General features: G+C 36.6%; 1 protein-coding gene across 1 annotated transcript in view; it reads right to left on the reverse strand.

The window, feature by feature from the left end:
• The window catches only part of MRPL1 (mitochondrial ribosomal protein L1), a 56,765-nt gene that overhangs the window by 26,094 nt on the left and 11,722 nt on the right, over positions 1-18,949 (reverse strand). Inside the window, exons 3-6 of the mRNA XM_005857431.2 lie at positions 16,535-16,793; positions 14,098-14,181; positions 12,476-12,547; positions 11,476-11,587 (exon numbers count right to left, since the gene is read on the reverse strand). Of these exons, the coding sequence (XP_005857493.1) occupies positions 11,476-11,587; positions 12,476-12,547; positions 14,098-14,181; positions 16,535-16,793 (527 nt within the window). The remainder of the gene's footprint in view (positions 1-11,475; positions 11,588-12,475; positions 12,548-14,097; positions 14,182-16,534; positions 16,794-18,949) is intronic.

Genomic DNA, 18,949 nt, shown 5'->3' on the forward strand with positions numbered 1-18,949 from the left:
ATATATACTTCTGGATTTAATTAAGGATTAATTGTTAAGAATTTTTGCTTCTGCTCATGAGGGATAATAATCTGTAGTTTTCTTTTCTGGTGATGTCCTTGTCTAGCTTTGATACCAGGGTAATACTGAGCTCATAAGAGAGTTGGTAAGTGTTCCTTTCCCACTATTTTTAAAGAGGTCGTGAAGAATTGGTATTTCTGTCATAAGTGTTGGACAGAATTCACCAGTGAGAAGTCACGTGGGCCTGAATTTTCATTGTGGAAAATAGACTTTACTAATTCAATTTCTTTACTTGACATAGATCAATTTAGATATTTTTATTTCTTCTGGATACTTTTGGAAATTTTTATTTTTCATGGAATTTGCCCATTCCATGTAAGTTGCCACATTTATTGGCATAAAGTTTTTCATAATATCACCTTATTATCTTTTAATGTCTATGGGTTTGGTATTGAGGTCCCCCTTTCATTCCTGATTTTGATAATCTGCATTCTCTCTTTTAAAGAAATCAGTCCAGCTAAAATTTTATCAATTTTATTGATCTTTTCAGTGAATCAGTTTTCTTTTCATTGTTTTTCTCTATTATTTGCCCTTTTTCTATGTCACTGATTTCCACTCTATTTATTATTTTCTTCTTTTTATTAAATTGTTTCTTTTTTTCCTAGATTCTTAAGATTAAAGCTTAGAACGAGTTTAAACCTTTCTTTTCTAAATTAGACTTTAAAATTATAAATTTCCCTTTACAGATTATAATGTATGCATTACATTATTGCTTTAGCTACACCCCACTAGTTCTGATATGTTGTGTTTTCATTGTCATTCAGTTCAAAACATTTCCAATTTACCTTGGGATTTCTTCTTTGATCTATCAGTTATCTAGAAATATGTTTTTTAATTTTAATGTATTTGGAGATTTCTCATATTTCTTTTGGTTAACTGATTTAACTATTATGATCAGAAAACACAGTCTGTATGATTTCAATAGTTTTAAATGTATTAAGACTTTCCTTACAACCCAATAAATGGTCTAACTTGGTGAAAGTTTCATGTACACTTGAAAAGTGTAGACCAAACAACACTTCTCATTGTTGGGGGAAGTGTTCTATACATAGAAATTGGCCATGTTTGTTGATAGTATTACTCAAGTCTTCTATATCTTTATGGTTTTTCTTATCTATAGACTAGAGGCCCGGTGCACAAATTCGTGCACAGGTGGGGTCCCTCAGCCTGGCCGGCGATCGAGGCCTATGAGGGGGCTGGCTGGCCAGGGGAAGGGACCCTGGGAGGTTGGCTGGCTGGCCCCCCGATCAGGGACCAGGGGGAGGTACCGCGGGAGTTTGGCCATCCAGGGGAAGGGACCACAGGAGGTTAGTCATCGGGGGAGGGGCTGTGGGAAGTTGACCAGCCAAGGGGGGGAGGAGGTGCTGGGGGTTGGCTGACAGGGGGGAAAGGACCACAGGAGGTTGGCCGGCAGGGGGGGAAAGGGGCCGTGGGAGGTTGGCTGTGGGAGTGCACTGACCACCAAGGGGCAGCTCCTACATTGAGCATCTGCCCCCTGGTGGTCAGTGCACGCCATAGCAACTGGTCGACCATTGTAACAGTCACTTAGTCTTTTATATATATAGATTCTATCAGTTACTGGGAAAAGAATACTAAAATTTCTAACTGTACTTGATGATTAGTCCATTTCTCCTTCAATTCTGTCAGTTTTTGCTTCATGTATTTTGTAGCTCTGTTTTAGATGAGTATGTCCTTTTATTATTATAAGATATCCATTCATCTTTTTCTCTAGTAAATTCCTTGTCTTAAAAGTCTATTTTGTCAGATATTAATATAGTTAACCCAACTCTCTAACACTTATTGTTTTCATGGTATATCTTTAATTTTCATTTTACTTCCAGCCTATTTGTGTTTGAATATCAAGTGTGTCTTCTGTAGGCAACATATAATTGGATTGCTTTTTTGTAGTCTTTTCTGCCTTTTGGTTGAAGTGTTTATACCATTTCCAGTTAACCTAAATTTTGATAGGCTGGATTTAGGTCTTTATTTTAATGTATTTTCTATTTGTCTCATCTCATTTGTTCCTCTGTTCTTTCTTTACTGCCTTCTTTTGTTTTAAACAAAAAGTTTTTAGTATATCACTTTTATTCCTCTATTTAATTTGAAGATATATCTCTTTTTGTGTATATGCTTTTCATTTGTCCTAGAGATTACAATGTCCACATTTATTTATCACAACCTACTTCATCTTAATACTGACTTCTTCCAGGAAAACAATAAGTTTGTGCCAGCCTATTTCTATCCTCCCTTCCTCACCCAAACCTGCTTCATCTCCTGTGTATCCATCTTTAAAATAGTATTCACTGTGCTACTCAAGACAGAAATTAGGGAATCATTCCAGATTCTTCCCTTTCCCTTACCCCAACAGCTAATCAATAATTCCTGTTATTTCTACCTCCTCCATATCCCACAACAGCCTTCCTCTTCTCTGTCATTACTGCCACTGTTCAGATTCTGTCTTTATCCATCTTTTACCTAGCCTACTGCACTGGCCTCCTCACTGGTCTCTGTTCCTAAGGTTTCACTGTCCTCAAATCACCACTCTATCATTTACACAGCTCGCACATATAGGGACCTAATAAGCAAATCTTATATCATCCTTTCCAAGCAATTTTTCAATGGCTCCTACCTGCATAGAGGATAAAATCAAATCTCCATGGCATGGTACACAAAGCCCTCTGTGATCTGGCCCACTGCCTATCACTGTCTAACCTCAGTGACCACCACAATCTGATAATACTTTATGTACCAAACGATAGAAAGCTACTTTTAATTTCCTGAGCATAACTGGCTCACTCATACTTTTGTGCATTAATACAGGCCATTTCCTCTACCTGCAATGTTCTCCCCAGGCACGTTGGGAAAGAAAACGCCTATTCGTGCTTAAATGCTCAACATAGTGGATACCTTCTTTACATGACCTGATTCTACAAAGTAGTCCCTCATTCCTCTCAGTGCATTGCACCTTTTCTACTGGTACACTTTCTGCATTTAATATAGCATTTTGTTCTCATTTCTCTCACTGCTCAATGTTTACCTTCTTAAAGATGGGGACTACGTTTCATCTTTCAATCCTCAGTATTCAGTGTACTGCCTGGAACATAGCAGGCACTCAATATTATATGCTTATTCAATAAATGAGTTATGAAGGTAAGAATGATATTTGAAGACATGAAAAAGAATGAGTTCTAAAGTAATTATGGAGCATGAATAGTTACTTTAGGACTTGTAGGGAGTCAATAATAACCGAGGCACATATATATTATAAACTTGCTATATACCCAGGTTATGTAAAGCTCTTGCATACATTATATAACAAAAACAACATGGGGAGCATAAAACCCATTTTGTAAATGAATAAACAGAGGCACAAAAATGTTTTAAATAATTTGTTCAAGGTCACAGTAAGTGTCAAAGCCAAGTCTGAGAGAGGTCTATGTTAACCACTAATCTATTCTGTTTTTCAGTATAACCCAATGTTAAATTTTCACTCTTATTTCTAGGGATTTGCTACGTAATTGCTCTCCTTTTTCTCTGTACTTTTATGTTCTCCTACTTTTTCCTTGTTGTTACTTTCTTTTCCTCTAATTTGATTTCCATAATGAACATAACATGTAAGAAACTATATTGTCAGGTATTTCACCAAGATGTACTTTCTCTTTTCTTCTTTACTAGGGAATATTGCAGGGAAAAAGCAAGTCAAATAATGGAAGTTAGGGAAAACAAAGAAGGAATAGCTACTGAGAAAGGAGGTAAGTAAAGATTACTAGGTGTTATCAGTTAATAATGCGGACTTTATAATCAAAGAAAACAAAATAATTTCAAGAGAAACATCAAAAGTGCTTTATTCAAAGTAATGTCCATCACTATCTATCCCTTCCCCCCATCTTTCAGGTAATTTGTGGATACCGTCCCAACAGAACTTTTCTTGTTTTGAGGCAAACCATTCAGAGACCCAATTTTCCACTTCTTCATATGTTTTGAAGTGCTGCTCGGAAAGTGCATGTGCCATCGATCAGAACAAGTGGTAATCTGAAGGAGCAAGGTCTGGTGAATATGGCGAGTGGGTTAAAACTTCCCAGGCGAGATCTTTTAACCTATCTTTAACTGGTTTTGAAGTGTGTGATGGTTTGTCGTCATGAAGCAAAATTACTTTCCTGTGTCTTCTGGCCGTTCTGGTGATTTTATGTGGTTCAAATTGATTATTTGTTGTCAGTAATGATCAGTATTAACGGTTTCACCTGGTTTTAGAAGCTCATAATTCACCACACCTTCCTGATCCCACCAAACACAGAGCATTGTCTTCTTTCCGAAGCTTTTTGTCCTTGCAGTCGATGTTGATGGTTGACCTGGATCAACCCATGATTTTGTGCATTTGGGATTCTCAAAATAAATCCACTTTTCATCGCCAGTCACAATTCGATGCAAAAAAAGACTTTCTTTCATGCCATTGAAGCAACATTTTACTGGTGACTTTTCGGTTTTCCATTTGTCTTTTGTTCAGTTGATGTGGCACCCATTTTCCTTCCTTTAAAATCTTTCCCATTGCTTGTAAACGATCAGAAATTGTTTGCTGAGCAACGTTTAATACCTGGACATTCTTTGTCTTTCACATCGAAATCACCACTTTTAAAGCATTTAAACCAGTGTTCACAAGTATCTTGAGATGGAGAATGTTCACCATAAGCTTCCCGAAGTATTCAGCAGCACTTTTCTTCAAAATAAAGTAATGAATTAAAACTTCCCGCAAATGCTCTTTTTTTGGCACAAAATTCAACATTTTTAAGTGTGAAAATATCTATAACACCTTCAGAAAATTTGACATATGAGGTTTTGAAGCTTGTTGTCAATACAACAAAATAGCATACATATCAAACTGCATAAATATCAACATTAGTGTAACTCCATCTAGTGAAAAAAATCCGCATTATTAACCGGTACACCTAGTACTTAGTGTAAGAGAAAAAACTAAAAACAAATCTTTAAATGCAGCAAAAGAAAGATCCGTGATGATTACTGAGAACCACATTTTAGCTGAATACGGGAGAAGGATAAAAGAAAGAATAACACTAGCTAAGGAAATGGAGACAGCACTGAAGACCACTTATTTGAAAAACTTGTATGAAACAACAGAAAGGATTAAGATCGTAGCTAGAAAGGATAGCTGAATCAAATAAAAGTGTTGGGGGATGTGTTTTGTTTGCAGTTTATTCGTTTAGCGAAATGCTCACTTAAGTCAGTTTATATACTGCAGAAAACGAAACACTTTGCCCTGAGACAGCAAGGACCTTGTCTGTCTTTTTCACAGTCATTACACTCCAGTCTTGGCACTTAGGAGACACTCAATACCTATAAATACCATTATCCTAATCTTAAAAAAAGCCCCTATAAATTATAGATATACTCTTCAGTTGCAGTATTTAATCTATCTCTTCTATCAACTAAATGCTGCACTAAATGTTCATGCACCGTATAAATATTAATTGAGCACCTACTATGTGCCAGGTACTATTCTAGGCCATAGAAATATAGTAGTGGACAAAACCAAAAAATGCCCTTACTCTAATGGGAGGAACCAAACACACAACCACAAATAAAAAATGTAAGATGCCCAAGTGTAAGTCCTAAAAATAATATAAAAACATAAAATGAGAAATCCAGTGTTAATGGGAAATGATGGGTAATATCCCATTTGAGATGGTTATGGCCTGGCCGAGTTTCCCAGTGGGTTGAGCGTCATTCTATGCACAGAAATGTTGCCAGTTTGATTCCTGGTCAAGGCACGTACCTGGGCTGCAGGTTAAATCCCCAGTCAGGGCACGGACGGAAGGCAACTGATCAATGTTTCTCTCTCACAGTGACATTTCTCTCTCTCTTTCTCTCTCTCAAGCATGTCCTTGGGTGAGGGTTTTTTTTTTTAAAAAAAGATGGTAATGGAAGGCATTTTTGTTTAGGTGATATTTGAATAAGAAAGTGAGCCAGGAAAATAAGCAAAGAGCATTATACACAGATGGGACAGTAAGTCCAAAGACCTGAGAAGAGAGAACATTTAGTGTGTATGAGGAAGGGCAGCTGTAGTAAAGGAAATGAAGGAAAGAATAACAGAACCAGCTGTAATACATCAATAATTTATCTATAATAATTAAAACTGTACTTTATCATCATTGGAATCTTTCACACATAAATACTTTTTAAACTAATACACAAGTGGGGGAAATTCAGAAAAATTTCAAATTGATTACTCTGCAAAAAGTCCTTTTTCAGTATTTCTTAATATAACCAAAAAGAGTTCTGTTTAAATAATGCAAGCAATACCATGTTTAGTCTATGTGTTAAAAATATTTCACATTAGATTTCAACAATTTTACATCCATTACTCTTAAATACGACACAACACCACTTCCTTACAAAAGGCAGTAGATGTGAATACTCTTTGGACAAGTTTGCTGGAATATCCTTTTGATAAGACTCCAGGTAGAGCACTAACATTCAATTCTAAGAGCTACATATTAAGAGAAATACACAGAAGGTCCAATTTTTTAATCATGTCCCTTTCCCACCTATCTGCCAATAACTGAGTATGGTTTAAAAGAATTGAACTATTTTCATATATGCTACTAGAAGCCTGGTACACGAAATTTGTGCATGGGTAGGGTCCCTAGACCTGGCCAGCGATCAGGGCCATCTTTCCTGGCTTCCGGAAGCCAGCCCTACCTCCTGCCGCCAATGCTCTCTGTGTCTGGGGTGATTGGCAGGGTGACCACACCCCAGCACTGCTCGTGTCAGCTACCACCCACTCCCGGTTCCCAGTTCCCCATCAGGCAATTGGAGCCTGTCGGCTGAGGGGAGGAACTGAGAGGCTGGCCTTTCCTGCCTGCTCGCTGGCCCCGCCCCCCACCGCTGGTCACCCTCTATGTGTGGGGCGACCAGTAGGGCAATCAGGGCCCCGGTGCCACCTGCGTCCACCGCCACCCACCCCCAGTTCCCCGTTCCCCATTGGGCAATCAGGGCCTGTGGGCTGGGGGCAGCTCCAGCATTGAGCATCTGCCCCCTGGTGGTCAGTGCACATCATAGCCAACTGGTTGTTCCACTGTCCAGTCGATTTGCATATTACACTTTTATATATATACATAGCACCTACCATGGTTCAATATGCATAATAGAAGACTGACTCAATTAAATCAAGATATTTTTCATACTAGTATTTTTTGTTTAAGTAAATTCTAAATAATATATAAAATTAGGAATAAAAATATCAAAAATATCAACAGAACATATCGATATTAGAGATAAAAGAATTTCAGAGGGCACTGATATTATGGGGTCAGGGGGAAGCTAGTTTACAAGCAAAAGGAAACCCACTTTCTTCCAAGAAATTTTAAAAAGCAAGTTTTAAATGTCTTTTTTCTGAAATAAAAAAGAAATACTAAAAAACAACCCAAATGTGCATTTAAAAATAGAGAATTTCCTACAGTTATGTGAGCAATTAAGATAAGAAATAAAACAAATAAAGCTGCAGCACTAAACATGCTGCAAAATGTGAACATTTAATCCAACCAAGATGGTTACACCCACTCCCATTAGTAAAACAAAATGTAGGACAAAATGGGAAATTAATGAGCTTAGCTGTAGGGGCTTGTTTGTTTGTTTTTTAATTTCATCCTTTTGCTCAAAATGTAATTTCTATTTTACCCTAAAGTTTTTTGTTGGCTATAAGGGGAATCAAATGTTCCTAAACAAGAATCAGAACAAGCTCTGAAAATGCATAATACAAGCTTCATTTGTTCTAATGCACATCTGGTGTATTTTGTTTTAACATTTTTGACAGGTTAATCATTTGTCTTCATGTTTAAAGAACACGACTGTTTTGCTAGTGCTGTTACACAGATCATGTGGGGGTGAATAGAAAAAGCTAAAGGAGAAAGGTCTCTTTGTTATTTCAAGATGCTTTGTTAAACAAAGGTGAGAGGGGGAAGGGGGAAGGGGGGAGTGTACCTAGGTAACTTGACCTTGGTGTACAGAAACTGACTCATTATGAAAGTAAAAATAAAGTCCATTAATAAAAATTAGTAATTTGAGGGGAAACTTTTCTTATTTGAAATGAAGTTATTTGAAAACCATTCAAAATAAAAACAACAGTGCCTAATTTTGTGATGAAAATCTAATTTAAAAAAAAAAACCTCAAGGCTAAAAAACATAAAGGCCTAAAGGGTTATTCAGAGAATAGATAAAGTAGCAAAGGTGACTAAATTAACTTCTGGGAAAAACCAGTTCACCATGCAAAGAAAGGAGATAGCTAAATACAGATATATTTAGCATTTAGTTTCAGTTTTAATTGACTATATTTAGTATTGTTTGGTTTTGTTGAGCTTGAATTTAATTAGAAAGAAGTATGAGAAGTATTTTCATCAAATTGAACTGTAATTCACATTTAATTTTTAAAATAATGTCACTTTCAGGTCTTACTTAGGAAAAATTACATCTGATTCCATGACAACAAACACTATTGTAATGGAAAATCCTAATAAAAAGTGCCAAACCTCAGTTCAATAGCTAATAAGGATGTGTTATTCAATGCAGACTATCAAAATAAATAAATAAAACTCTAGTACAACAAAAGAATTAGAGAGTACATATGAAATTGTTTCAAGTACAAAACATAATCTATAATTCATAGTGTTAGTGGCTACCATGTCTGAAGAATTTTGGTAGGAATTTTCAGCTCAAGTAGAGTTAAAATGTGAAGCCCAATCTACTAAAACAATATTAAAATACTTGTTCTGTTTACACTATGAAATTTTATTTGAAATAATACCTATCTATAGCAGATATACAGTAAAAAAAATATCAGCACCATTTGACTCTTCCGTTTGTCTTTTCTGTCCATTCTTAATTACTTGATGCAATCCTAATATATCTGACATTTATCCTCTTCATTTCCAGTCTCATTATGAAGACATTAGTTTAAACATTAACTTTATTAGTCTCTGGTGACTGTGTCCAAGCTGGTCTCCCTGCTTCTAGTTTTGATTGATGCCAATACATCTTATGAACTCTTGCTAGATTAAACCTGTAAAGAATTCCCCACCTTAAAAACTTCTAAGGGATTCTACTGAATAAAGAAAAAAGTAAAAGTCCAAGCTTACTAGGATCTTATTCCAGATCCTTCTCAGTATGACATCAATCTACCATTCCAACACAATTTCCCATTATTCTCTTTCATATCAATGTAGGGATACCTTTCAATACAGCTAAAGAGGACTAACTGATATTTCTTGTACATGGACTGTAATTTCTGACTTACTTCAATGTCTATGATTAATAGATTCTTCCCTCTTATTACCTTGAAATTCTAGCAAAAGCTAACTAATAATAAAGCAGAAAATTACGCTTGTAAAATCACACATTTTTGCTTAAGTATCTTAGCAGAGCACACTGTTCCTGTTTCTAGTCACCACCAGATATGCAGACTCACCGGCCAACCACAAGAGAGCAAAATTAGTATCAAGAACGGGATGACCAGCTGAGTCAAACTGCACATCCGGTCCACAGAAAATCCCTACTACTCCCCTCAACTCAATTCCTACTTCCCTTTTACCATATATAATTATCTGGTTTGACAAGAACTGATAAGATGGGCTTTGCGATAGGAGTCCCCACCTTCTCAAGTTGCCAGCACTTGAATAAACCACTTTCCTTCTCATCAGCATCTGTCTCACAAGTTTTGCTTTCATTGCAGCATGCAGCACAACTACAGTTTGGTTTCATACTTAAAAGCATTTCCCTTAATCTATGCATCCAATTATTCAAGATCAGTTTAAATGCTAACTTCCTCATCTATATATATAAATTCTTCTTCTACTGAAAACCTGCAGCACCTTGTGACTTTATCATTTATGTTATACTTTAAAACATAGCTACTTACGTAGCAACTAGAGGCCCGGTGCACGAAATTGGTGCACAGGTGCAGTCCCTAGGCCTGGCTGGCAATCAAAACACGAGCGTCTGGCTTGGAAGGGCAGGTCCCAGCTGACCTCTGGGCAGCACCTGGGCCCCCGGCCCCCTGGGCCCCCATGTGCCACCCTCCCCTTGAGTCATCAGGCCCCCACCCGGCTCCCTCAACACATGGAGCCGGGTGGTGGCGCCACCCCCTACTGCCGCCGCTGGTCGCTGTCTGCAGGGCAATAGGCGGGGTGATCGGGCCCTGCTCGCACCTGCCTTGGCCTGGCACTGCCCGCTCACCTGCTCCACCATCCCGCCACGGTCCCGCTCTCGTCAGGGCCCATCAGGGCTGGCAGTGCCTCAACTGCCGCCTGCTGCCAGTGCCACATCGCCGACACCCGCCATGTTCCACGCCATCCCCTGGTGGTCAGTGCACATCATAGCGAGTGGTGGAACTCCCGGTTGAATGGACAATTTGCATATTAGCCTTTTATTATATAGGATGTTACTTTCCTTACTATTCTATATAATAAAGAGGTAATATGCAAATTGACCATCACCCCAACACACAAGATGGCCAACCCCACGTGGTCAAAGATGACCGCCACAAGATGGCCAGCAGAGGAGGGCAGTTAGGGGCGACCAGGCCAGCAGGGGAGGGAGGGAAGTTGGGGGCAACCAGGCCTGCAAGGGAGGGTAGGTGGAGGTGACCAGGCCTGCAGGGGAGGGCCGTTGGGGGGGGACCAGGCCTGCAGGGGAGGGCAGTTGGGGGTGACCAGGCCTGCAGGGGAGGGAGGTTGGGGACGATTGGACCAGCAGGGGAGCAGTTAGGTGTCGATCAGGCTGGCAAGGTAGTGGTTAGGGGGTGATCAGGCTGGCAGGCAGAAGCGGTTAGGGGCAATCAGGCAGGCAGGCAGGCGAATGGTTTGGAGCCAGCAGTCCTGAATTGTGAGAGGGATGTCTGCCTGCCCGTTTCCCTCGAGGGCTCCCAGATTGGAGAGGGTGCAGGCTGGGCTGAGGGACACCCCCACCCCCTCTAGTATTTCATAAGAGAGAAATATCCATAAGGGAAAAGTTCCTTAAGGAAAAAATCTGCAGTGCCATGCACACTGTAAGCATTCATATATGAGTTGAATGCTGACATAAATTAGCATACCTATTATAAAGAGGTTAAAAACAGTATGATTATAACATGTCTAATGGATAATACTTTCACTTAATTTCAAGTTAAAATATGGCCTAAATTTAAAATATTATATAGTAATTAGCTTTGCAAATTACAATAGATTACCAACATCAATGTCAAGGGGGAAAAAATCAAATCTGCATGTTCTCACATAACACAAAACTCAAATAGCAGGACATATTATTTATTCTACATATATATATTAGCAATTTTGTTTTCTGACAAAACATACATATTAGAAAGTTGTTGATAGCATATTGAAATAATAAAAAAGAATTCTCCCTTACTTCGATTAAGCTTTGGAAATCTTTTTTTCAGTTTCTTCTTTAATGGATTAAGCTCGGGCATAATTTCTGGAACAGCTACATAAAAGTCTGGCTCAATTTCATCATCCAAAATCTAAAAAATCAAGATAAAAAATAACCTTCTGAAAAGAAAGTATAATGTAGTAATTCCCCTTATAATTTAGAAAACACACATTAAACAATGGTTTGTCTTTAAAAAAGGATCATATGAACACATTTACCAATTATGAAAACCATTAGAAGCAAAACATTTTCTGATCTTTTCTCTTAAAAATAGTCACATCCATTTAAAATATATGTATTTAAAGGGTTTAATTATTCCATTTAAAAATTTACTTGATTATAAAATGAAGCAACTTTTTAGAATAGTACTGCCTAGGCAACAAATATTTTACCAATGATTCCTTTTGCTTGAATCTTACCACTGTATGTCATTCAAAGCTGTGGTTTGGAATTATAGTGAACCCTAAAGACTTGAACCCTGGCAAAATTAAGCTGTGACTCTGAAATTTTATCGTCCTGTTACTATTCTTTATTTTTATAAATTCTTTATCCCCTAAATAACATTCTGTATTCCTCTTAACAATAACTTACATTAAGCAAACACTTATCACATGCCAAGCATTCAGTTCAATATTTAACATGGTTTAATTAGTCCAGTCTTCACAATAATCCTAAGAGGCAAGTACTAATATTAACTACACATTCCAGATTCAGAAACTGAAGACTTAGGGAGGATGAGTCTGTCTGTGTACTTATAAGGGACAGACCCAGAATTGAAACAAAGGTAGTGTGGATTCAGAACCAGGGCTCTCATCGCTAGAAATATTAAGCAGAGGCAATTTGAAATGTCAAAGAACGGTATGTGAAATTTCTACTCCAAGACTTTCCAATACTAATTCTAAAACATGTAATAAATAAATGGATGGCAAAGATAACTAAACAATTCATATAACTAATGAACGTGAAAATAACACTGTACCTTCTGAATCAGATTAGTTCCTCCTGCAAACGCAGCTCCATGTTCTTCTGCTATTTTAATCTCTGATGCATTCTACCAAAATACAATAGTTTAAACATCAATTCAGTCTGCTTTCAAGTATTTTGTCAGAAATAATATTACAGCTCAAGATAGAAACTGTGGCTTTTACTTTTAATTGAAAATGCATCAATTGTCAATGAGATGCATCAGAAATATTACATCCAGAACAAGTTTCGTTTTTAGGTAATTGAGGTATTTCTTGTAACATGAGCAAATAACTAAAAAATGCATGAGGCCCTAGCCGGTTTGGCTCAGTGGATAGAGCGTTGGCCTGTGGACTGAAGGGTCCCAGGTTCAATTACAGTCAAGGGCACATGCCCAGGTTGCGGGCTCAATCCTTAGTAGGGAGCATGCAGAAGGCAGCTAATCAATGATTCTCTCTCATCATTAATGTATATCTCTCTCTCTCCCTCTGCCTTTCTCTCTGAAATCAATAAAAATATTTTTTAAAAAATACATGAGGAACCTACCAAGTAGTTCAGCCTAAGTCTCTAATACCATAAACATATCATCTTCCAAAACTAAAAAATTAAAATATATTTAGTTTTGCTCCTTAAATGGAGATATTTTATAAAACCAATATAGAGAGAAAAAAATTTTTTAAAGATTTTTTAAACTGATTGTTAGAGAGAGGAAGGGAGAGGGAGAGAAAAACATGGATGTGAGAGCGAAACATCGATCGACTGCCTCCTGCACGCCCCCTACCAGGGATTAAGCCCACAACCTGGGCTAGTGCCCTGACCATGAATCTAAGCAGCAACACTTCAGTGCATGAGATGATGCCCAACCGAGCCACACTGATCAGGAAGAGAAAAATATTTTTAATAAATGATAGAACCAAAATTTAGCCTGTTGTCTGAAAATTCAAAGAAAAATACACAGCATTAGTTAAATTTTCTTTCTCTATGTTCCATTTATGCCATTTGGTTTTACTGTGAAATATATCACACTCCCTTAGTTACTCAAGTTTCGTGGCATTCCAACAGCTATATGCTCCACTTTTCTGGAAAAAAAAAAAAGTGAAGAATTTCTTCCTTGAAAGTGAGACAGATGGAGAAAAATCAAAACACCTTACAAAATAAAATCATAAACACATTATAAACAAATGTTTATAAATATAAAAAGTTTGACCAAAAACTTATTACTGTACTTGTTATAGCCTTGACTTTCTTCACTTTCTACACTAGATATTTTTTAAAGTGTGGTTTCTGTCTTCAAAGAACTACATGGGCCCAAAATAATTTTATTGTTGTTTGAGGAGTTTGAGTCAGAAGCAGGAGCTAGTAGAATAAATTCTGTACTTCCCGTCAACGTTTTTGTGAGAAACAGAATATCATAGAATAATAACTAATGATGAAGTTAATGTTCTAGTTTAGCTTTTTCTTACTCTAATGACATAACCTCAAATGAGTCATCTTACTGCTTTGAGGTTCATATGGGGAAAATAAGACTTGGTGAATGCTAGAATTTTCTCTAATTCTACTTATTCAGTTATTCTAAACACTTACTAATGTTTTATTAAACAAGTTAAAGGATATAAAAAGTTGGTAAAGGTTACTCACCCCTGTAAATACAGCAACTTTATTGATTTCTGAAACGAATGGGTATGGCAAACTAACAACACTGGCAAATGGCTCCACTTTTTTCTAAATACACAATGGAAAAAATGATTGTGAAAAATTCATTCATCTTTTCTGTGCCTCTCACATCTATGAAAAACAGAACTAACATGTTTTGTTTTTTAATGTTTCAATTCTACCACATATCCTCTCATTAATCCAGAACTATTCAATGATTATAATTTAAGGCATCAGAGATTTTATTTCTTTTGTAAGAAACCATCATGAAAATCTAAATCTCTCTACCCAGCTCCATACTCCCATGGTACTTGGCTTCTATCTCTACATCATTCATCAGTGTCTCATATACTGAAAGATGTATTTGCATATCCATATCTTCCCCAGCACCTAGTACAATACTTTCTTTCTACATGGATGCCAATAATTTTTGCCACCTTGAATTAAATTTAAAAGAATATGTAATCTTGTGACACCATCAAGGAGGAAATGAATGCAACTGTGCATACTGAACAATAGACAATATCCAGCTGATCTGCTCAGTAGGACACACTAATCTCCATCATTGGCTCTAAACAATCTGGTGATATTAACTCTAAATCCAAGACAGAATGCCAAGCCTGAAAGGCTCTTCTGAGTGGGTCTATTTGGAAACAACCTAAACCACCTACCACTTTCAGACATCTGTGGGAAGAAAATTGGAACATCTAAAACACACAGTAACATGCACTTGAGGCCCCTAATATGGGTGGAGATTCCCCAGGGCCTCAGAACTAATTTGTTCAGTCATTTGGTCAAAGTCCTGCCTGTCTAGGCTTGTGGCTCAGATCTCTTAGGGAAACTTCACATGGAAACAAGTTCTAAGTCCACAGTTTTGATGCAGCCTTAAGGTCTGGAAAAAAGAGAAAAGGGGTGTTCCCTAATTAAAACTGAAAGATTGTATTTTTAGTTGATTTTGAGTAGAGATAACCTTCTGAGGATTTTTTTCAGACAAGAAAGCACAAACTCTTAAGTACACATTCTATCAGACATGCAACTCAATTTTATTCACTGGCATTCCTTTGCCATTAACATGTCACAACTGGTTTCAGTAAATTTTTCAATGGCAAGCAATCATAATAGCATTCCCTGGGGAATACCGGCTTGTTACAAGCAGTCTATTAAGATTAAGAAAATGTCTTAGGAAGACAACAGTATCCTTTCAATGTGTCTAGTCACAAGTGGCTTGTGAACTAGACACATTTATGAAATATATTAACAGTTGACTGAGAAAGTGATCATCTTGGACACAACATTTTTTAAATAAAACTAACAGTAACACTGTGATATAAAATAAAATTATAACATGGCTAGTATAAACTGTTTCTAATCCTAACCCTACCCCTACTCTCTGACCTTGAGCAAGTTACTTTACTTTTTGTGTCTTGGCCTCTTCTTCTGAAATTATTAACGGATTAAATGAGAAAATGCATGCAAAGCATTAGTGTGGTGGCTGGTACATAAAAACTTTCCAGTAAATATTGATTGTTATTATTAAACACCTACCAAGTCCTTACATCCATGACCACATTCAATCTTTGCTATAACCATATGAACTAAGCTTTTTATCTCCCTTTTTAAAGAGATAAAAAAAACTGAGATTTGAAGAGGTAAAACCAGAAACTCAAGTTCAAAGAGTTAATAAGTGGTGACAACAGGATGCTGGCCGGTACTGTAATCTGACTCTATCCTGCCTCCTCTTACATGTTCAATCATTATTGTTATTATTGAGGTTGTTCAATTGTATTTAAAAACTTATACCTTCTAGTTTGACCAAAAAAGACCCTGAGAATAAAAATTTAAATATCAGTTCCAAGAAAATTAGATTCCTTCAGTGAGAAGCTTAATGGACATCAATTCTAATAACATGTGTTTCCTACTTTTAGAGTTTTATAAACTAAAGTCTTCCACGGAACTGCAACATACAAACAGATAAAGCAGAGACATTCTGATTGAAGCAAGGGAGGAGTTTGGCACCCCACTCATTCAAACTTAGTCTCAATCCAGGACACTAAGGAAATATCTGAAGGCTAATGATCTAATCCAAAACTCTCATTTACAGAGAAGGAACAGGACACACAGGCAGCTTAAGTAATTTTTCAAAGTTATAGTAATACCTCAATTAATTTTAATATTATTTTTGTTGAAATTTATACCAATGATTTTCTGCTGATAGGAGATATATGTTCATCAACTATGAGAGTTTGCTTAACATTCTATTTTATATTTGGAAGCTAAAAAACAAACATACATATTTTTCATGCTAAAGCATAGAAAGAGCATAAGTTTTTCTAAAAATTATTATAAAAGGCAAGAATTAAAACATTAAGAAATGTCAATTCATACTACTGTTCACAAATAAATTTATTTTGAGTCTATATACCTTCTTCCCCAGTGCCATGTCCAGTGTCAAATCAAGATAAACACCTTGCTTTGGATGTGTAAAGTCCAGAATTTGAAATTTCTTAAGTAAATGAATAGCTTTCTCCACCTCATATATCTGTCTTGGATATAAGCGTTTTAAGTAAACATCATCCTCAGGTTCATCTTCCATAAAGGGGATTGACTTTATTTTTTCTATGTCATCTTGTTTTTCATTTGATGCTTTTTCTTTGGTACCTTTTTTTGTTTTCTTTTCAGGCCTTGAAAAAAGATAAATTCATGATCAGTTATTTCAATATGTATTCCAAGAGACTGAAAAAAGAAAAAAAAGCCCATGTATATAAGACAAAAAAAAATAACAAAATATAAAGTTTACTTTAATTCGAAAGCATAGACTGCTTTACAGTTTTTCTAGTTCAACAAATATTAAGTGAATTATTGTACTGTTTGCAGTTGATACAAAGTCAAATAAGGCATTGATGCTGCTCTCCAGAAACTTAGAGGAACAGAGGAATAAACATGCAAACAGATAACGTCAATATCATGTGTAAAGTACTACAAGTGTTATTTGAGCAATAGGGAATGAACATTTAATCCAGCTTAGGAGGCTAGGAAAGGGATCTGCAAGAGATGATCCCAAAGTAAATTCTTGAAGAATAAAGAATTTCCCCAGGTATATACCTAAGAGAAATGAAAATTCATGACCACACAAAAACTTGTACACAAATATTCATAACAGCATTACTCATTATCGTCAAAAAGTAAAAACAAAATGGATGTCCATCATATCATAAATGGATACATGTTACATACATACAATGGTATATTAATCAGCAATGAAAAGGAATAAAATACTGGTATCTGCTGCAATATGTATAAACCTTAAAAACATTATGTAAATGAAGACGACAGTCACAAAACCCCACATATTGTATGATTCCATTTACATGAAATATCAAGAATGGGCAAATCTATAGAGATGAAAGTAGATTTAGTGATTGTCTAAGGCAGGGGTCCTCAAACTTTTTAAACAGGGGGCCAGTTCACTGTCCCTCAGACCGTTGGAGGGCCAGACTATAGTTTAAAAAAAAGCTATGAACAAATTCCTATGCACACTGCACATATCTTATTTTGAAGTAAAAAAACAAAACGGGAACAAATACAGTATTTGTATTTGCATGTGGCCCGCGGGCCGTAGTTTGAGGACCCCTGGTCTAAGGCTTGGGGGAGAGGATTAGGGAAATGAGGAGTGACTGCTAATGAACATGGGGATTTTTGGGAAGGTAATGAAAATGTTCTAAAATTACAGTGATGCACAACTCTATTAATATACTACAGACCACTGAAATGTACACTTTAAATGGATAAACATCATAATATGTTAGTTATATCTCAATAAAGCTATTACTTAAAAAAAGCGCCAAAGAAACAACATAATAAACACGTTGAGGCGTGAAATAGAATGGTACAGAAAGTTCGACTTGACTAGAACAAGGGCTGGCAACCTTTTTCTGTAAAGGATGAGATAGCAAGTATTTTATGGTCTCTTGTTTCAATGACTCAACTTTGCCATTATAATATGAAAGCAGACATATACAAAAATGAATGAACATAGTTGTATTCCAATAAAACTTTATTTATGAACACTGGTTTAGATTTCATAATTTTCATGTGTCACAAAAATGTTACATTTTTAAATGACTGTTCTTTTTATTTTTTCCAGTCATTTAAAAATGTAAAACCATTCTTAGTTCATGAACCATACAAACATAGATTGTGGACAAGATTTTTTGACCCACCGGCCTTATTTTGTTGACTCTTGAACTGAAGAGTAAAGCAAAAGACAGAAAACAGCATAAGATAAAGTTGGTGACTCTCATCCCAGAGGGCATCCTCTTCTAGAGGCAATGTATTGCAAGCAGAGTATTCCAGCTGCAATACAAAGAATGGATTCAAAGGAAACTAGATTAGGGACAAGGAAGAGACTATTCCCTCCCTTTCTTCTCAAGGAGATATGACTGTCTGAACCAGAACAGTGAGGGTAATAGGTGAGAGTTTAGATTCTAAACTTTAGAAAGATGTTTACAAGGTAGATACTGAATATAGAAAAGGGGAAAGAGAAGATTCTAAAATACTTCTAAGGTTTCTGGCTTAGATGACTAGGCATAGAGTAGTATCATTAACTAAGACCAGAAATAAAGTAAAACAGGAAGGTAGTACAGAGGTCAGTGTGGGATTAATTACATCACTGGCCCCAATTCTTTATCCCCTGTTAACCAAAAAATAAAAGGCCAGAGTGAGAGAGAGGCAGCAAGCATTTATTTGAGATACAAAGTAATAGTGATTCTGGAAAAACTGACCCAGGCAGAAACTCAAATAGTCATAGCTATATTATCTGCTTTCTTGTTATCTTTGC

The sequence above is a fragment of the Myotis brandtii genome, unplaced genomic scaffold (genome assembly GCF_000412655.1).
Source record: "Myotis brandtii unplaced genomic scaffold, ASM41265v1 scaffold111, whole genome shotgun sequence".
Taxonomy (NCBI): Eukaryota; Metazoa; Chordata; class Mammalia; order Chiroptera; family Vespertilionidae; genus Myotis; species Myotis brandtii.